This window comes from Pipra filicauda, unplaced genomic scaffold (assembly GCF_003945595.2).
Source record: "Pipra filicauda isolate LSUMZ 115617 unplaced genomic scaffold, ASM394559v2 scaffold60_size3304689_pilon, whole genome shotgun sequence".
NCBI classification, from domain to species: Eukaryota; Metazoa; Chordata; class Aves; order Passeriformes; family Pipridae; genus Pipra; species Pipra filicauda.
Genome location: NW_024104765.1, coordinates 290,600 through 312,546, shown reverse-complemented (window position 1 = coordinate 312,546; position 21,947 = coordinate 290,600). Strand labels below are relative to the sequence as shown.

Below are 21,947 nucleotides of genomic sequence, written 5' to 3'. Positions count from 1 at the left end.
AAATGACCTCAAATGCTACTTTTCTGCCTAATAGATATAAAAATTTTCACACCACTAAATTTTTTACAGTTTATTTTTTTTTACAATTTTCTTGCTGTTCTCACACTACAAAATTACTGTCCTTCTCAGTTCATAAGTCCACCTTGACATGTTAAAGCATATCTGCCTTCTCTTGGTGATCTTTCCAGAATGATTAGTAATACTGGAAACATTGCTGCAAGCTGAAGCTGCAAATCTAAGCAATCCAAGCAATCCAAAGATTGGAAATATCTGAATTAGGTTCTCTGCGATAACTCAATTTGAACTTCGCGGTACATTATGGCATCCAAAGAAAAAAGGCTACCCCCCCCTTCCTTTCGGGGATTCACAGTTCATTCACTGAACGAGCCCATCCTGCTCTGGGAGCACGGTGGGGCTGAGTAATGAAGGGGAGCATATTTGCAGGCTCATAAATTCCAAGTTCCATTGAATGTCTTCAAGAAACAAGGATAAGACTGCACAGCCCTTTCACAGCCCCTCCTGAGCCTGTTCGGGCAGGGTTTGCAGCAGCAGTTAGAGCTGGGAGAGCAAGACAAATCCAACCCTACTGAGCTGAAGAACAAGGTCAGTGAGAAGCTGTCATCTTGGAATTTAGTCTATAACTAGGGTAGGAAACTTTTTCAGCTCAAATCAGTGCATAGCTTTCATCTCTTTATGATCAACTGCAATATGCTTAATACTTTTTATTAACATAAAAAGACAGCAATAACAAAAAGACAGTAGAGATACAGACAGACAAGAAAAGCGACAATTGCAGTTAATTATCCTTTAAGAAGGAAAAAAGCTCAGCTAAAACTTTGGGATGGGATGAGAAATGAAGATGCCACCTGAAAGAATGCAAAAGAGCAAAACTGTCATCTCCTCTTTGACTTCTGAATTTAAATTAGAAGGATTTTATATTACAAACCAGATAAAGTATCTGATTTCACCTTCTATCGCACCCAGGAATTTGGGTCAAAATAGGTTACATTTATTCTCTGAACTGCAAGTAGCATCTAAAGGGCCTCATTCTATGTATTAGGTACACAAAAAGCTATAGCTAGAATAGTAAGAATCGGAAAACCATTATCTTCATCTTACTAATGCAATCTGAGGCAGAGTTTTAAAATACTTCAAGTAAAATTAAAAAAGTTGTGGCAGAGAAATGCCTACAAGCAGAAAATGCCTACTAGCAACTTAATATTAACACTCCCACAAGTGTTTTGAGTCATGACTACTCAGCTTAGAATTGACTTAAATGAAAAGAAAAAACAAAATACCAAAAATATCTTTAGATCATATTTTAAGAGAAAAACCTCTTCTACAGAAAACGAGCCTATGATTAGTGATTTTATTATCATTAAAGAAATGAGCCTAAAAAAAAAAAATCCTTCAGTTTTTTACTTACTTCTTCCATTAGCTTTTCATTTGGTGATCCTGAACAAAGACAGACCAGGTAGGTTTGTTTGAAATTGCCTTTTGCACTGATTTCTGGATGGTCAGAGCAGAGTTTTGCCAGGGCAGTAGCTTGCGTTAATTGCTTTGTTTTCATTAGGTGCTTAATACGCATATCCAGCAGGACAGGGCCTTCAGACACTAAAAATTCATTCACTTAAAAAAACAAAAAAAAGCCAAAACATTATATGCATGTTGCAGAGTTAACAGACGACATTTACTCATTTACGGTTGACCCCTGAAATTTATACAAATCAAAACAGTCACAAAAGGTATGAAGCAAAGATGAGGAAAAGCTTCTGTGTGAACTGTACTTCTTTATCGTAAGAATTCCCTGTCACAGGCCTTGCATCTACTTGCAGGTTTTAATTAATTCTAATTTCTTGGCAAAACAGATACACAAAACAAATTTAGAAAGCACATAAATATTAAAATATTTAGATACCCTTTAATTATAGCTCTACAGAAAGGTGACACAAAGCCACTGCTCTCACATCCTTTGTACATTTGTGCTACACCTTTGCTAACACAGTTGCCTTTTAAAGATCTTACTATTAAAGGATATATCTGAACTGCTTTTTATTGGTGTTACGTTTTGTATACACATCCATAGAATGCAGTCAAACTTATTTAGAAGTTTTTCAACACAAATAAGTTTCCTACAAAAAGAGGCTTATCTTGTATACAATTGATTGTGCATAGTTTAAAACTTATAAGACATGGGTATTACCTGTATTTTTCAGATATGCTCCTACCAGAGTTAAACTCTGTAGTCTATGCTAACAACTCAACTCTAGGTGCTCTAGGGGAAGGCATAAGAATCCTACAAAAAAGGGGAGCACAGGTTAACAGTCCTATTCTTAAATATACATCTTGAGTCTAATCCAGATCTTCAAGACCAAAACTGTTACAGCTTTGAAGCATGAGGTGTAGTACTACCTTCAAAATATTTAAAGTCAGTTATTAAAACTAGACACCTAGGCAATCACTTTGCTTAATTCTTTTGACATCAAACCCTCCCTGAGGCAACTGTTTCCTCAACGTGGATATACACTGAATAAAAAAATATTTTGGTTTTCAATTATTCATATTTCAATTTCATGACATATTCTCAAATCTTTTAAAATCAGCAGAATTCAGAATTTTCTACTGTTTTTTGTTTCCATTCTTTCGTGAAAAACAGCAGATTCATTATACACTTTCACTGATAGGGTAAAATGTTGATCTTTTCTAAATGAGCTTTTTTCCAGCCTTTGAGTATTTTCATCCCCCCTTCCCGAAACCTTTCAGAGGCATTTCCACTGCTCACTTTCTGACACATCTTGGTAGAAACCTTCATGATATTAATCTTAATTTATTCGCCCTTAATTTCACTTGAATCATGTTACCCGTTTACTTAATTAATGTTTTCTTGACTTTTAAAGTCCTGTTTGGTCTTAATGAAATAAGTATTTTCAGCATGTCAAAAATTGTGTCTCTAGTATTTGGAGTCTTAGTATATCAAACATGAAGTTTACTAAAGGAAAAATAATTATCTCATTTTATTCTTTGCTTCCTCCCATCCTAGTTAGTTTTTGATTCATGACTGTCATTTTATCTCATGATTTCTCCTTTTTCTAGCTACTTACACAGAATATTGCTAAAAGTCCATCTTGAAATTGAAATTAGGTCAACTGTGTTCTTTATCACTTTAGTACACAAAATTTTAGGGCAGAATATATAGCCTTTTGCAGAAATCAGGCTTGTTAGACCTCATCAGTATCTTTCATGCATTTTCAGATTTATAGTTGAATTATCATTCCAACCAATTTCTCAATTATTTATTCAGGATTCTTGTGCCCTGTGACAAATGATCTCTAATGATAACTAACTCATGCGTAAAAATACCCAAATTAAATATTAATTCCTTCTTCCTCTCCCCATGTTGATGAAGCTATAACCCGATTTTTATTCACGCAGGAACAAAGGAAAACCAGAGTGCACTAAAAGACAGTTGGCAGACAGTAGCCATTTTTTGTATTTATTAGAGGACATTTGCCTTTTAAGCAGCAGATGAACGTTCCTTTAATGTCATTACCAATGCCTTACAAAAAACGTTCATACTCTTGTCAACCCACAAATGACCCAGTGATTAACTACATTCAATAGTTTCAGCCTTGCTCTTCCTCTACCAGGTTCCAATAATCCGTTCACTCATAACATTTAGTCCCAGATAGTCTGCCTGGAATAACATTGGAACATTTTACCTTATGTCTGTAACAAGATACAGGAAGACCTTAGACTTTAAGCTATATCGGTAACCCAAGATGTTTCACTCTGATTTATTATTATAATTACTGCATTTAATATTTCAGACTCTATGTTCTGTCTGCTAGAACTCAGTAATCCCCTTCCTTTAGTGTTTACTGCTTCAGCCAGCCTGTGTTGCATAAGCATCAGAACATTTTCTGTTATCTTCTCAACAAGATATAGGAAGACCTCAGGGTTAAAGCTACATATTAGCTCTTAAGCCTTTATTCTAATCCAAGTGATTATAATCATGAAGTTTAACATTTGAAAGCTCATTCAAAACATGAATTTTAATTATATTTATTTCGTAACTGAACTACAGATGACATTTTTAGACAAAAACAGTGCCAAGGTTACAGGAGTAAATCTTTGATGGGGAACAGTCTTAAGGACGAGATTTTGACGGTTTCGTGGTTTTTTTGTTTTTTAACATTCAATAAATGTGTTTTATCTTGCAATGTCTATTTCAAAAGTTATTGTAGAAAAATAGTAACAAATTGACAATTGTAAATTCATAAAACCGCTTTGAGGCACAAGTGCTTTTCTAGCACAAGTCACTGAATTGAGTACAAACCCTGAAGTATTTAATGGGAATGATTCTTGGAAAAATTATTAAATGTAATTTTAGTGCAATGTTCCCCTTCTCATTGAAATTTGCAAATATGTTTGTGCAAGGCACATGCAGAATTCACGTAAAATTACAGAACTAACATGAGAGAAAAAAAGACGAGCAGATGACATTTGACAGGTGGTACTATGATCCACTCACTCTAGCAAATTAGCTTGCGGATACCGGAATATAACCTTTTAGACACAGTTTCCCTGTTACTCCCTTGAATCCCATAGCTGGCATGTCAGGTCCTACTAACCAAGGGATTCCACGCCAAGTCTGCGAGGACGACTATGAACTTTTATTACAGAAAATGCTAATACTATACTATGGATTAAAACAGAGAAAAAGTAATCCATAGATTAGCAGCACACGAGCGCAGGAACAACCCACAAGCACAATTCTGCAGTAATAGGTTCTCTATGGTTGACAGTCCACACACATATGTCATGTTTTGGCTGACCAGAGGACTTGTAGAGCACAAAGCAAAGAACATCTGCCTTATAAAGCACTCATAATCCTACTACGCTACCCTTCATCAGTTGCAGGGTAGGTATAGATTTATCTACCACAGACCTTTATGTCTTCTCAACCTTGCTCTGGCCAAGAAGGATGAAACCAGGGAGTGAATGTACATGTGGACAACTGTCATGGTTTGAGATCCCCAAAAATCTAATTCCCTAGTCTAAGCCCCCTCCCCCATCTCAACCTAATGTGGGATGATTTTTTCCAGACAAAACATGAGACTCAGAATGGGGGAAAGGGAATATATTACAATGACTGTAGAAATAAATATTATAATACATTATACACACGATCACAACTATCTCTACCACGACATAAGTATTTACAATGGATCAGATCTCTTCTCCCCTCCAAATAAAAGTCCAGGAAGGAAGAAGGACAGATCCCTTCTTGTCTCTGAGCAGTTTCTCTATGGCAGCAGTCATCTGTCCTCTTCACAATGCAGCAGCTGATAGCTGGATTTCTTTTCAATACACACAAGGGGATCTCCAAGCCCCTTGGCCCGTCGTCTCCAAACGAGGGTCTTTCAAGACACAAGGGGGTCTCCTTTCACTCCTCTTGGCTCTCCTTCGACTCCAAGCGAAGGTCTCACCTGTGGACTGCCAGCAGGGACTAAACTCGCTTCACCATGGGCATATCACGAAATGCAGGGGCATCTTCGTGAAAGACCCTTCCTCGGGGGAGTTCACCCCTGAGTCAGAACATCTTGGGCAGCATTCAGTTGAAAGCCTTTGCCTCAAGAGTTCTACCAGAGCTCCTGTGCTCTGTTTCAGGCTGCCACCTTGGCAGCAGTGGCGAGGGGGGGGGAAAGGCCAAGGTCACCCCCCTTTGCATTCCTCTCCGTCCCGGTCCAGCTTCAGGATGCTTTTGAGCTTCTCAGCTCCTCTCTCTCTCTCTAGTGCTGCATGTCCAAGACTCCTCTCCTTAATAGGAGTCCATCTCCCTCCTTTCTCAGAGTTCTCAAAGGAGTTTGGGGGGTCTGGTTCAGTTCTTACCCCCAAAACTGTGTAGAACTCAGTTCTCTCTCTCTCTCTGCTGGCTCTCTCTCGGCTCTCTGAGACAACTCGGTGTCTTCCTTACTCAGTTGCATGCTGTTTCTGCTGTTTCTCCGGTTCAGTTCTTATCAGCTGGCTTTCAGCCATAGCCTCTGGACGCTGCATCTCTGCTTCTGCTCTGTCTCCGCTGCCCACGGTGGAGAAAACATCTCCCAGCTTAACTACAGACACCTAGCTCAGTCTAACACTGTTCCAAGTCTCTGCAGTCCCCCCAGCTGGGGGCCAAAGCCCCAAGGGGCTCAGAGCCCCTTTCCTTGTGGTGTCAGAACATGGCTACCACTTCTACCACCCAACTACAACTAACCTTCTCTTCCGTTTGCTTGTGGTATGTTTACATTTTGCAGGAGCGCCCATTGGACAAAACTTCAAAACTTCCAGGGGTTTACCACCCCCTGGGGTTTTTACCATTTTCTTAGCCTCTGGGGGAAAACCTGGTTCAAACCACTACAACAACCCACCTCAAAGAACTTCAGTTACTAGTCAGTAACCTCTTTAGTCATCTTCAGGTGTTTGTCCACATGTGCATTCACATTTGGGTGACTCTGAACTGGACTCCATACTTTCATATTTACCAGGAGCTGGGACTCAGAATCCTTCATACAAACAGCAACTCAGCACAATTCTGCTGAATGCAGCACCAATCCCAGATGCCTTTATGATGGCATACTGTCTGGCGAAAGGGTAAAAAGTCCACAGGGCTTCTTTGAATATACCCAGAATGAAAACACTAGGTTTTTTGTTTCTCTCAAAAGTGAGGCTGCCGGTATCATTCAACTTCTGGTGACAGATGCTCTGATTACTGAAAATAGTTCCATGCTGGCTGTTAAATTCTGCCTGTTATCCATGTTGGTAATCTCTGATTAGTGATGGTAGTATCCTTGATGCTTTTTTCAGGGGGACATTCTTCAGAAGCCTGCCTACTACATTTACACTTATGAAAAATTCTAAAACTTAACTCTTGGTTGGCATCCAGGTTTAAATCTCTAAGGGTAGTCAGAGAATCAGGTATCAAAAAAGCAGTGGCAGCATGGCTTTTTGTCAGGTTATCCAAGCTCGTTTTCCTCTAGACAGTTCCTCCACTCACCCTCAGTAGCAGCTGAGGAGATACCAATGACAGCTTTGAAGGATTACACCATCACTACCAGAAAACGACAATCTCAAGGGTGGAAGAACAAGTTCGTTCTGAACAGCACAAGCCACACTGACAGAAACTGAGGATGAAAGTGCAGTAGTAGAGAGTTTCACCACTGAATAGGCTATCACATAACCCCAAACACTGAAGCGTAATTCAGCTTTCAGTCAATGGCACACTAAGAAGTAAGGCTGGACAGACAGCCACACAACTTCAGGAAACCTATATTTTTGGTTGTCGTGAATTCAAATCAGCTTTAATTCTAGAATAAGATCAGTCCTGGTCTCAAATTAGGCTATCTGGTAGTTCAGGAGGTATCCAGTAAGACAAAAAACACACTATGATGTGAAAAAGTAAGACAACCTTAGTAAGGTTTCCTTCTCTAAACAATTAATGAAGTGGAGAAACGTGGAAAATTCCTCTCTCCAAATACATGTACTTCTTGTTCGTCTTATGCAATGTCAAGAAAAAAAGCAGTCGTGCAGGTGAATTCTGAAGTAGAAGCAGGTCCGGTCAGCATGCAAATGCAATGAAATGTCTGACAGCAACATGGAACCAGCTGATGAGTGCATGAGCAGGTGAACCATTTCCTTTCTGACTAGTCAGTGATCACAGCTAATACAGCCTTCTTGAATTTAATGGTGTGGATATTTTATTTTCATATGTCTTTCCAGATTTCTTTCTGCTTTGGTACTGAGACTAGTTGTTCCCACTATCTGAGGCTGATGGTAAGTGATGGAGTGGTGCTCCACAGCAAAGAATGTTACCAATCTGCTCCCAATGGATCTTTGAAATATTATTTGAGAAGACTGGTACTTTGCTATCCCTGTGACCCAATGGGATTCTGTAATTTTGGGCAATACTTCTCAAATGTCTACAATGCTACATAAACAAAACTCCAAATCTGACAAATGTTCTTTAAAGGCATAGGAGATAGGTTTAGGGTGGAAAAAGACGAAAATTCACATGAACAAACAAGTAGTTTACAGATCCTAAGCACACTTCTAAGAGGTAATACTGCTGAAGAACCAGAATTTGAATAAGGAAGTTGCAGCCTAGTCACATAATTGTTGTCCTGTTAGGTAAAGACATAGGCAAGAGACATAGGCAAGAAACAAGAAGATATGAGGAACTGGGGGAAGGATCTGTCCTTTCAGCACTGAACTGCTTACGTGGAACATTGCCTGGGAGCTCTTAAATTAATGCAGATTGATCCATGACGCAAAAACAAACAGATCTGGGAATCTCAGAAGGAGTTTCTCAGAAAATCTCTCAGATGGCAGTCACAAGTAATGCTGTCAACTCCAGATATGCACTGAGGAGGCCCACAGATGATAACCAAAAATCCTACTGGCAATTCAGTTGCTGCAAATAAATTTTCTTTGGACTCACCAGCCAAGAACAAGAAAAAATATATATCTCAGCTCATCGGAGATCCAAATATTCATTTCCAGGCTATTCCTCCACACAATACAGACTAGCATCGTGGGAACAAGTACAGTCACAAATGACAATAGTCATGTTTCACTTGCAGAGGAAGAGAGATAAATTTTCTTCAGAAACAACTCAAGTGGGGTATCAGCATTAAATAGTTCCCAAGAAGAGATCCTCTTTTATTCTCTTTTATTTATTATTATAGAATCTAGTAACTTAAGCAGTGTTTTCCAACTTCTGTGGTCATGGACTAAAAATCCAGGGCCATGCCAATGTTTGTCACCCAAGCAGGTGACAAAACAAGTAGCTGAATACTTCTAATGTGAAAAGATCTTATATGTGCACAAACCCACAAATCTGCATCTACTGTATGCATGTAATTCCTGCACTACAGTTCAAAACGGATTTTACTATTTTACATCATAGTACTGTATCAACATCTTGTAGTAACGCAGCAATACTCATCAGCAAAGAAATCAGTGACAGGCATGCTGTTCTCAATACTGCTTTAAACAACTGGGTATTCATCCTCTAGTTTTTTTCGAGCTCCTTAGTGCACAAATCCTTACAAACACACATTCATCAGAAAACCAAGCAATGCCCAAGGCAGTCAGGAGTAAGACAAATACTTAATGACATGGCACTCAGAGAACAGTCTCCCTAACATCTTAGGAAGCGAGTACTTCCTGCTCATATTTAGGTGGAGCCCATGCAACAGACTATTCTCAAAACTGGGAGTGCAAGAGAACAACCCAGTTCAGAGAAGCCCGCATTTCCTCATCTGTAATCAGAACGAAAAAGCTGTACTGTGTGATCAGAGAACATGAACTTATCTCACACTATGTCCTGGGTTTGTAAAACTGAAAATAAAGGAATTCAAAAGTATTGATCTCTGAGATGAAACAGACACCTAGCTGCACTTCCTACAGGAGATGCAAAGAGGCAAACTGTCCTTCAGGAGTCAACAACAGAGGCCTTCCATAAGAGATAATCACCGACTCAGTAAATACCCAGTTATGGCAAAGATTCTGAACAGGTCATAATTGAGATGACTAAAACTGGAATAAAATAAAAAAACCATGAAGGAATAACTGAAACAAATAGAGGCATCAAAAGCTTAAGAGGATGATCAGGAAAAAAAACCTCCAATCTCAACTAATAATTTCACCTCCAACAGACAAATGTTTACTCTAGCCATTACTCAAAGACTGAGTTAATCAAGTCTGCCAAATGATAATAATCCTGTGTAACAAGCTGACTGCTTAAATACTTGGGAACTTCTGAAATAGCAAATGGTAAAGGCAACATTAAGAACAAAAAGCAAAGTCCTGTAAGTGACGTTTACAAATATTCCAAAGACTCTTATACTGGAGTTCAGGTTGAAGACTGCTAAGAGGCAGTTGTCCACTGAGAGAGGGTAAGTGGTAGAACATTGGGAACGCTTGATTACAGACAAGGAAAATAGGACAATAATTTTGGTATTATTAAAATATCCTTTCAATTAGCAAGAAGATGACACAAAATAATGCATTATTACAGAGAATGACAATAGCTAGAAAACAGCTTGTCAACTGAGATACAAAAATAGGGATGTGTAATAACAACAATCTTGCCACTGATACAAGCAACAACTGTTATAAGATTCAATCAATCAAGTACAAGGCAGAAACATCCCTGAGTAAACAACATTCAGAAGCAAAAGGAATCCTGAAATGTCTGTAAAAAACTTTGCAGGAAAACACTGATAAAATGAAGTCATCAAAACCAAACTCATTATGAAATCACGAAATGGGTAAGGTTGGAAGGAACCACAATGATCCAACCTCCGTACTCAAGCAGAGTCATTCAAGAACACATTCCACAGGATTGAGTCCAGATAGTTCTTGAGTATCTGCAGGGAGGGAGACTCCATAACCTCTCTGGGCAATCTATTCCAGTGCAGGTCACCTGCACAGTAAAGAAGTTCTTCCTCATATTCAAGAGGAACTTCTGCACATCAGTTTCTGTCTGTTGCCTCTTGTCCTATTGCTTGGCACTACCAAGAAGAGCTTGACTGTATCTTGACACCCTCCCTTCAGATAGTTATAGACATGGGTGAGGTCCCCTCTCACTTGTCTCTTCTCAAGGCTGAGCAGGCCCAGCTCCCTCAGCCTTTCCTCATAAGAGAGATCCTCCAGTCCTTTAATCATCTTTGTAGCTCTCTGTTGGACCTGTTCCAGGAGCTCCATGTCTCTCTTGTACTGAAGGGCCCAGAAGCAGACACAGCACTCCAGATGTGGCCTCACCAGGGCAGAGTAGAGGGGCAGGATCACATCCCTTGACCTGCTGGCAATGCTCTTCCTAAAGCACCCCAGTATACCACTGTCCTTCTTGGCCACAAGGGTTGTCTCACGGACAGCTTGTTGTCCATGAGGACCCCCAGGTCCTGTTCCACAGAGCCTCTATCCAGCAGGTCAGCCCTCAGTCTGTAATGGTACCTGGGGGTATTCCTCCCCAGGTGCAGGACCCTGCATTTGCCTTTGTTGAATTTCAGACAGTTCTTCTCTGCCCATCTCTCCAGTCTGTCAAGGTCCTTTTGAAGGACTGCATGGCACTCTGGGGTACTGGCCACTCCTCCCAGGTTTGTGCCATCAGTGAACTTGATGAAGGCACTCTACTGGTCTCTTGTGCCAGAGATTCCTGAGGGCTGGTTTTGTCACTGAAGATCAATGCAAAGAAGGTAAGTAACTCTGCCTTCCCTGTGTTTGCTGTCAACAGGGTCCTCTCTCCAGTTAATAATGGGCCTACACTATCCTTTGTTTTCCTTTTTTTACTGATGTATTTGAAAAAGCCCTTTTTGTTGTCCTTGACATCCTTGGAAAGATTTAATTCCAGATGGGTCTTGGCCTTTCTTGTCTCATTTTGACTTATTCCGATAACCTCTCTGTCTTCATTCCAAGTAGCCTGACTCTGCTTCCATCTCCTGTGTATTTCCTGCTTATGCTCGAGTAATGACAGGAGTTCTTTATTCAAGCATGCAGGTCTCTTGCCCCCTTTGCCTGATTTCTTGCTCATTGGAATGCATTGTTCTTGACCCTGGAAGAGATGATCCTTGAATATCAACCAGATCTTTTGGATCCCTTTCCCCTGCAGGACCTGTTTCCGTGGGATTCTTCCAAGAAAATCACTAAAGATGCTAAGATGAGCTCTCCTGAAGTCCATGGTTACAATTGTACTTGCTACCCTGTGTCCTCCTCACCCAATGCTGAACTCATAAGGGAGTTCTTAAAAAGCCTCAACTATAAGGCGAGTAAAATATTAATTAAACCTCTCTCTTACAAGTACCTTTCTGTTATGATGGCTAGAGGGTGGTTGATAGGAAGCTAGTAAAGGAGTACCCCAGGGAACTCTGAGAACTGCACGCAAATCCACAATCTCTATCAGATGCGTAATAAATAATTAAAAGAAGTGACTAAATGTAAATCTTGTGGAAGAGTAAGCATAACTTTAGTAAAAAAAAAAAAAATCAGATTATACATTTACTGGACTTATCCAAGAGAGCTGTGGTACTATGAATAAAAGGAGATATCTAATTAATTTTCTAAAGGCACTAAAAGAAGTCCCTCAAATCCCTAGAAGACAGCAACCTCTCTTGGTAGTAAAACAAAGATCCTTGTACAGATAAATTATCAGTTAATAGAAAAAGAAAAGAAAAAAAAAAACAACAAACTCAGTGGGTTTCCAGAGGATCTGTACCAGGGACCTCTACCTATGTCCAACATTTTTACAAACGTTTGGAAAGGGGCAGTAGAGAACAAGGTCACAAAACACGCTGACAAAAGCAGGGTAGTTAAAACATGCTAGCAGTCCATGATGTGGCATAACAGACAAAACTAAAATCTTGATAAAATCACCAAAATTATTTTCATTGAGGAAAAAATGTCCTAAAAACAGGCAGCATGCTAGGGAAAAGTGCTAACACTGAAACAGGTACTAGTCCTCAAGGAAGAAAAATGTCTGGTTTAGTCCTGATTTAAGAAAACACTGGTTCAATGCTCAGTCAAGAAGCAAGTCTAATGTTAGGAAACATTATGAAAGGAATGCAGAAGGAAGCAGAAAATCAGTACACCTATGTACCGACTGCTGGATAAACCTTTGGTTCCCCAAATGAGGAATGGGACAGTCAAGCAAGAAGATACAGAACAGATACAACCGAAGAGAGAAGATACGACAGCAGTCTAACGAATCATGTCTTATGATGCATTCATTAAAAGACACAAGAATTGTTTACTTGTTAACAAATAGAGATTATCATATGAAATAAGCAGGCACCATGCTAAAGGCAGGCAGATGGTAAGAGGAACTAGTTTACTTGATATAAGAACAGCGCAGCTCTGCCACAGATGCTCAGGTGTGACACTCATAAAGATTCTAAAACCAATTTTGCAAAGAACCAAAAAACCAGCTAAGACTTATTAACACAAGGATATCTCTTCTGAATTGCAATCATCAACAATGGAAATAATATATCAGGACAGTATCACTGTAAGCCCCTGTTGATCATATACCCTTCCCCACACAACTGCTATCAGCCATTCTCAGAACTCAGGTCCAAACAAATCTTCAGCAATGGCCCTCTTGGCATTTCATAACTGAGTAAATGCCATTCTCATTAAATATATATATATATACGTACAGTTTGGGGTTTTTTTGTTTACATCAAGTAATTTTTGTATTCTAGTACTGAACTTATCCCATTGCAAATTAGCCTGTATGTAAACTCCCTTCACACGGCTTATAAAGAAAACTGCAAGAGATCTCAAGGTATGATTATGTTTTGTGCGAAATGCCAACGTAACTTGTCTATTCCTATGAACATAATCTCTTAATAATTCAGACAATGCTACACATATATTTATTTATACAGCTTATAAACTATCACAAACTATATGAAACAAAGAACTTCCATGTATCATAATAACATATCAGTGTATTATAAAAACGAGGTATATTTTATCCCAACCATAATTTTAAATTTTACCTTTATCTGGGTCCAACTGTTCCTGGGAAAGAATACCACACAATACTGGGTTCTTCCATACTCCTTTCTCTTGTGTAAGCGTAGTTAAAATGTGCAGTTCCCGGCTGCCATTTTCCATCAAGTTTTTATGAGCCACCTGAATAATATATTTTACAAAACAAAGTATTGTTAAAAAGACATTAAAAATGAGTCTTTCACACTCCTTTATACCTTACGTGGAAAAAATAACCCCTTACCAGAAAGAGAGTTAAATGTATAACAAACTAATCTTAATATTCAGCTGATACAGATCTTACTTCTGCCACTGTTGCCTAAGATTTAGGCTGAGAAACGAAAACAACTGAGTCCTCAAACTCATCTTGAGATTTAATAACAGGGCTACTTTCTGAAATTTCTGAAACTAAATTTTGAAATAGGTCTCTCTTTTAAAAATGGACGAGCAATTTCTCTGGTCCACGTATTGGTCTGGTACCAGCTGCCTAAACTATTACTCTTCTCAAACGCTTCAGCGGCTCAATTTCTAAGTCCTGGAGACACTGAAAAAACATTTTTGTAATTGTGAAAGATTTTAGCTGTAAGACCCCATTGCATGGTTCTATGCAAATAAGATGAAAGTAGGCTGGAGTCTTAAAATCAATTAAAATACTTTTCACTGCATTTATATACTAGTATAAATCTAGGAGCAGACATACACTTGGGAGCAAACGACGTACCTGCAAAAATCAGCTGAAGTAGCGATGCACAACTTACACTGGTCCTTAAAAAAAAGAAGGTTCACATCTTTCTTTTCCCTTTTCTATTATTTTTTGACCTGCTCTGAAGGCTGTGGAACACCTCAGCAAACACATCTCTTCAGAACTGATTTATATAAGGCAGTTGCTAATCAAAATTCACTATAAAATAATCAGCCTTGCATCTTCCTATGTTATTTAGGCTGAGAATCCTGAGTCAACAGTATCTGGTCTTTTTCAGTATTATTCTTTCCTCCTCCCCAATCCCCTTTTCTTCTAAATTGTAGACAGGACCTCCCACTACATATTTGTGATAAATACTGAGGAGCAGAATTTGTTCCAACACTCTCCTTTAAAGTAGAGCTCTAACCTTAACCAGCTAGTGCCCTCTGTGAGATCTAACAATCCTGCAGTATCAAGAGGCCTTTCATTCATAAGTTTCAAATGTACAACCACATATAGTAAATAATGACTTATATGATAATATTTCATTTCTAGGAGTGTTAATAGACAAATATATCTTAAAACATGAATTTTCTTTCAATAATGTGTAAATATTTTTTCTCCACAGCTGCTGCATGCAGGTGAACATGAGCTTCAGCAATTACTGCAGAGTACATAGGATTTCCAGCTGAAGGCTTTGCTCTTTACAGACATGCTACATGCTCAACATTCCTAAGTTTCCAAACCATTCTAAAAAGCTATTAAGACTTCACTCCATGAATCAAACTCACCTGTACAAAAGCCTGAAATTCTTCCCATTTATTTTCAGGTAAATCCAGAGGCAGACACAGTAGAAGTTCAATACAGCTTCTGGAAGTCAAATGGAAGAATCATTTGAGGCAATTTTTGACTTTTAAAACGTATAATCAACAATTCTTTATTCTAATATCGAAACAGTTATTTGTTTGAAACATCAGTCACAAAAGTTTGCTTTCTTTGAACGCATAAAGAAAAGAAGGTCCTAGACACTCTTGCAGAAACTGTGAAAGCAAACTCTCTAAAGATACTGTTAAAAAAATAAAAAAAAAAGGATTTGTCATCAAATCCGATCCTCTAAAAGCCTGTGTAAACTGATGCACTTTCAGATTGCAAGCAGATCAATAGTAGCAAAGTGTTTCAAGCCAGGAATGTTGGCTTGCCCTATATCAGGAGTCCTTCTTGCCTCATTTCAAACAATGAAAGATATTTTCTCTCACATACAGCATCCACCACGAGGAAGGTAGGTGCTTCCTAACCTTTTAAACACCAAATTGGGAAAGCATTTAGGCGGTGCAAAGTTAAAACTGTACAGGTTGGTTTTAGTAACGAAAAAGAATATACTCACAGTGCTAAACGTTCAAGCACAAAGGCTACATTTTCACACTCAGAGGTAAGATAAGGTCGTGCTTTAACATAACTTCGGATAGCCACCGTGTACACCTCCAGCAGAGGCAGAGGGTCTTCTGATGTTTTCCACTTCTCTGCATATTCCAACAAAGTCTGTTTGGAAAAGGAAAAAACAATCAAAAGCTCAAGAACAAGTGTAAGTTTTAAATTTTATATTCCTCACTAGTAGACCACCCTCCTTGATGATTACATCTCTTCTCCCTAATATGAATTGCATGTTCTCAAAGCATGCCTTTTTCCATTAAAATTTATTGTTTCATTAACAACTGGAACTTAAGACTCCACACACAATCATTCTCTGATCATATAAAAATGTTATGACTGACACTTCCTCTCTGTGGTACCATCATATGATTCATTTTACATTCATATTTTCCAAGCATAGAAGCCTGAAGAGCATATCATAATTAAGGCACTGAAAACTCATTTTTTAGACATTCACCTCTACAGTTCAGCTTCTAAAGCAAGTAAATTTGAAAGTTCTAGCCTTTACTTTGTCTTCTCTGTCTTGCCACCTTACTGATACAGGTATCTTCAGGACATTGCTTTTTACATGGCCCTGAAAGGAATATGAAGTATGCATTTTAAAGACACCATTTATACACCAAAAAATCATTAGTCAAAAAGCTGTTTTCCTACTCGCCAGACGAATACCTACAAACAGTGACTTCAAAATAAAACTCATGAGAGTGATGAAATAATCATTACCACCTAAAATACAAAAGGCTTCTATTAATTTCAGTCAAGGCTGGAGGACTCAGACACACATTAAGGGAGAGTAGCTAGTAACGTTCTCATGTCAACATCCAAACCATATCCCTCTTGGATCCCTGCTCTCAAGCCTAGGGTAGTTTAACAGATTGCAATCTAATTCTACCCTACGGCAGGTTGCACGCAGCCTGTCATATTAAGATGATCAATTTTGCTCTTTGCTTCTTGAGGGGCATAACAGGCAGAAAGCCAAGAGCAAGAGAGAGTAATTTTGGTTGTCCTGACATCCTGCTGAAAGCAGGGCCATTAGAACATGTTGTTTGGAGGAATGTCTGATGGATCTGTAAGCATCCTGAAGGACAGAGACTCTGCAGCCTTTGTGGGCAAACTGTTTCTGTTTGACTATCATTTATCAGGATTTTCCTCCACGAGTACTTAGATGCAGTCCCACAGGTTCTCAATAGAGGGATTAATCTCCCTCAGCTGGTGCTAGCACAGCTGAGGATGTAGCTGGTGGTCTGCCAGAAGGGCACCCTGGAGGCTGCTCAGGAAGGCAGCTGGGTTGGTGTCTCCAGAGCTGGTCCCCAGCCTCTACTGGTGCATGGGGCTAGTCTCTCCCACCTGTAAGGCTTTGTGCTCGCCTTGGCTTAACTGTGTGTCAGCCCATTCCCCCTGGATACTGACATCCCTCTCAACAGCCTCTCTGACCTCCCTTACCTCACTTGCTCCCACCAGCAGCATCTGCTGCTATCTCCTCATCTGCAAAACCAGCTATTTCATCATAGAAGGAAATTAGGTTTGTCAGGGTGAAAGCAAGTTACATAGCTCATACTGTCAAGGCCATTTAGCAAAAGTCACAGTTCCCCTTTTTATTAAGGTCAGCTATAATTAAAAGAATTTTGACAATAGTGGTTCAGTTCTGACAAGGTTTATTCTGGTAAGGCAAATCAGATCCCTCTAAACAACAAAGCTCTTCTGCTCCAGAGTCCCCCACATACCTGAACAAAAAATGGAACAAAGTGGTTCTCAACTCATTGTAACATGAAATGGTAAGATTTTGTTTAATCGTTAATATGCAAATGCAACAATCTAAAAGATCTTGCTATGTCTGAGATACAATGCAACTCAAGTGATAAAATCATACTTGGAGCAAGCTTATGTATTAGAAAGTAAGTAAACCAAACTTTAACTATTCCTGAAAGGCAAGTCAGTCACATAAAAAAAAATACAAGACAAACCAAAACTTGGACTATTCCTATCCTCAACTCTACTAAGCTTAGCCTAATTTAGATTAGCATTAACAGCACTGCCCTGTCTATGCTTGCTATCTGTACTGAGTTAACCAGTGGTACTATTAAGAACATACCTAAAATTCTCATATTTGGCAATGTCCAAAATAAACCCTCTCGATAAAAAATGTCAGCTGTACTAACTGAATCAGAAAACTGTTTCATGTGGTCATTTGCAGTCACAATACTATCACCAGGTTACATATAACTCAGTCTGAACACAGATCAATTGTACTGCATTCTTTTGAATTCGCATTCACAGAACAGGTAAGAAATATGCAGGTTTTAGCGAATGCTGCATTAAAGCCTAATACACAGTCACCTTAAAAGAAGTTACATACTCTATCCCTCTCCTGCAGCAGGAGATGCTTCTGCAGCATCTAGTGCTTCCTACTGGAATCTTGAACCTGACTGGAATATTGTCTGTTTTACTCCAACCGTCAATATGACGCTCTCCTAACAGCAGCAAAAAAGCACCACATATCATGGCAAAGAAATCAAGGAAGAGCAAAACAGAGCTGAAGTATGAAAGAAGCAACAGAGAAGAACTGGATAAATAAGCTAACAATATTAGCAAACATCAGTACCACTTGGTGATTTTGATCAATGCACTAGAATAATCAAATCAGAACAAAGCACTTGGCTTCAAAGAATCTTGAAAGAAACTAAAGCAAAGAGCCTTTGTCCTAATACTCTCATAACCAGAAGTATTATGATTTCTATTACTGACTTGTCATATGTGACATGTTTAAGGATGCCAGTGGCAAAACAGCAAAGCTGAACAAAAAACACTCCAGGAAAGTATACTATAATCCTTCACTTTTGGGGTCTTGAAGCAACGTTTTGGATGGAACAGGCAACAATTTCTTCCTCTTGTTCAGATGATATAAGTATTCACATTAAAAGAGCAAATAGGACAAGTTTCAGGTTTACATGAATACCACAGACTTGTAGAAGAAACCCTCCTTCCTAACTTGATGTTTCTTGCTAAGTATACAACAGACCAATCAATGCTGCACCTTTCACAGTGTAAAATAAAAACATGCTCATATATAATCCTTTTTCCTTATGGAATAAACTTTTTCTTCTTTTAAATGCTTGGGTATGACTTGTATTTTTGCACTGCAGAAAACAACACACAACTGCTTTTTGTTAAATGAGTATTACAATTTGCATCATAGCTGGGCTTCGCGAACAAAGATTTGGGAAGGCTTTATCCACATTTGTTACAGGCACGCTGGTGGCTTATGAGGCCAATACGTGACAGACATATCCGATTGCAAAAGGCACAGCAGAAAGACTCCTTAGATGGTGTATTCTGCAAGACACGGTTCTTTCTGCGTTGCCTTTTTTCCTCGAGAGTGATCCTGCGTGTGTTCTCAAAGGAGACAGCTGCGTTATAGATGGTGTGTCTCCAGGTCTCCCGATTTGAGGCCAGAGTAGACCAGTTATGTTGATCAATATGGCCAAGGCTGAGATGTTGTTTCAGGGAGTCCTTGTATCTTTTCTTCGGGGCTCCTCTCATGCGGCAGCCAGTGGCAAGTTCACCATAAAACCAATTTTACACTTGCTTAAAAGAAACAAATTCTCCCTGTAAAGGTAAAATGTGAAAGCAAGTTACTGGTGCTACTAAATAAAAGAGGGACAAACACGGTAATCAGAAATTCAGCACAGCTTACTGTTCATATTGTTTTGTAGATATGCTGGGAAAATTCTTTGTGTTCGTTTGGAATGCTACCTAGCTCAAACAGAGTCAGCTTTGTAATTGAAGATAAATAGTTAAAGCTAACATTGTCATAATGAATTACTTTCCTTTCTGATTCATTTGATACAACATATTTCTCTTTTTAGACTAAATATATTAAAAAATCCAAACCAGAACACAATAACCCACCCCCCAAGCAGTAGCTAACATATTAGACCAAGGCAGTAAGAGGTTGCATAAAGTACCATTTTTACCCAGCTTTTATCCAGGTCATCCAAACTTGTTACAACTGGCCTGGCAGCCAAACAGCCAAATTTGCCAAATAGTTTCTGCCAGTAAATTGAGTTGATATTTAGGAAGCTCATCTATGAAGTCATGAATCCTACTTAATACTTGAAACAGTAGGTTAACCTATTAAAGACTTGATGTCTCATTTTGAATGTAGCCCACCTACCTTTACTGGTAATGTATGGCCAGTCTTCGCGAGCGAAGATTTGGGAAAGGTCATTAACCCTTCGAGCCTGCGCAGTGGATTTTTTTTTAGGTGAGACACAGTGTGCGCTGAACTGCTCTCCTCTTCAAAAGACCACAGCAAGCAACAAGACTAATGCAAGCTTTGGCAAGTGAAGGACATTTCAAACTTAGTTACCAAGCCAGGACAACATATCCTGGAGGTGTCTCAAAGTGTTAAGTTGAGCAGAAGAGGAAAGAAGAGAGGGGTGAGAAAAGAGGAGGCGGGGAGATATAACCAAGTGATTGGTCATCTGAGAAGCCTGACTGAAGAATATCAAGAGGATTCTCGCCTGCCATTACAAAGACAGCAAAAACTAGAACCTAAAGAAGAAATCAAGAGCCTCAGTAGAGAGACTGATTCATAATGGAGGCTGTGGCAAGTGACCAGGGAGACCTGTAACAACTAGATCAGAAGACCTCAAGTTTCATGGGGCAGGAGAGACAGACTTTATAGGCAAGTAGTCAGCATGCTAAAACACTTCCAGCTAGGCAGTATCACCATCTGATCTGCACAAGGGACGATACTGAAGACTGCTGGCCCATTATGACAGAATCCAGATAGAATTCTCACAGATAATTAGGAACTTTACAGAAATACCATGTGGACCTTAACACTTGGATGGGAGAATTACTAAAGCACTTGCAGAACCGACAAGAGTCCAATGAAGATCTCTACAATTCAAATCCAGATTAATAAGAATAAATTGAAGCAAATAAAATTTCATTTTTAAAATATGAGGTTTAGTACTAGTAGTAAGTAAAAATAGATATAATCAACAGATTGGCAAATTCTCAGAATCCATCATCTAACAAAAAGTATTTATTGTGCTGGTGACCTGTTACTATGATCTTTTAAAAGTGGCAAATACACTCTATAAAGCAAGCAGAGAAGTCTGCACTATAGCACAATGGCACTAATTTCAGCATTAAATAGTGCTATTTTTATCTCATATATATAGATCAGCCACTTCCAAGCCATTACATGAACTATATTATGCCTGCCACACCCTTCAAAAATATGACAGATTTCCTTGTCTGAGTGTCCCTAGACTATACAGCACTGCCACTGGACAAAGAAAATCAAATTCATTCTGTTTTGCTTAATGAATTATTGTTGTGCTCTGCTTGCAACCATAAAAAGGAAGAATTTTACCCCCAGCCCTGGGCCTCATTAAGTTATTTATCTCCCTAGTCAGGACATGCTTGTTAATCAAGCCAAGTAGTGCATTCAGAGCACAGCAGCAAGGTTTTGTTCCTCTGTGAGACTGAAATGGGCATTTTATTTTAGCAGCAGCTTACATAGTCAAGAATCCTCCAAAAAGGGAATCATTTTGATCTGTACGATAAAAATAAATATGTATTATACACATGATTTAAACTGTGGAAAATATTTAGCCACAGGTAAGTTTCAAACAATACATTTCATCGTTTTTAATCCTTTATCAAAATCCTGACAAGAATGTTGCTGTAGCAACACACCCACCAGAGGATGCTTTGCTACTTTACAAAGTTATACTGAACAACCCTCTCTGCTAAAACTAGATCTGCAACACCAAAGCAGTGTTTTATACTAAAAGGCGGCATTATTTACTATTAACTGAAGTGACACATGTATGGTCCACATCTGTGTGTTTCTTCACCTCTTAAAAAATGATTCTTACCCTGTATGTATCTGGATAAGGGTAAGCTTACTTAAATTTATGTATGCCTGGGACTATTATTTTCATTCCTTACTAAATCCAAAGGACTAAGATGCTGGGAAAGTGACAGACAGTGGTCACACGGGTAAGCTGCACTTCCCAAACCACTTCAGTAACTAGCAAAACCTCTATTTCAGTGACTTTCCTCAAGCATATCCACACAGCAGAAAAGTCCAAGCAAGAAGTTTGATACGCTCAAGTTATCTGGAGATGAGTCTTTAGGAGCTGCACACAGAGTGGCTGCAGGAACGCCCTCCATGAAATAAACTCCACAGTGGCAGAGGTAGCAAAGCAATGACAGAGCTCCATGCAAACAGGCAAGCACAGGAGCAACAGCACTTCTCAGTGAGATCACTGTGCCCCTTCGGGTT

The 21,947-nt window shown here is 39.1% G+C and overlaps 1 protein-coding gene across 2 annotated transcripts in view; it reads right to left on the bottom strand.

The window, feature by feature from the left end:
* ZNF292 (zinc finger protein 292) overlaps positions 1-21,947 on the bottom strand; it is a 59,484-nt gene that overhangs the window by 16,446 nt on the left and 21,091 nt on the right. The window contains exons 2-5 of one of the 2 annotated variants that reach the window (XM_027743530.2): positions 15,597-15,751; positions 15,004-15,082; positions 13,539-13,674; positions 1,427-1,629 (exon numbers count right to left, since the gene is read on the bottom strand). In XM_027743530.2, coding sequence (XP_027599331.1) covers positions 1,427-1,629; positions 13,539-13,674; positions 15,004-15,082; positions 15,597-15,751 — 573 coding nt within the window. Of the gene's footprint in view, positions 1-1,426; positions 1,630-2,203; positions 2,290-13,538; positions 13,675-15,003; positions 15,083-15,596; positions 15,752-21,947 lie in introns of those variants that run through there. The other variant, XM_027743531.2, reaches the window with a different exon arrangement.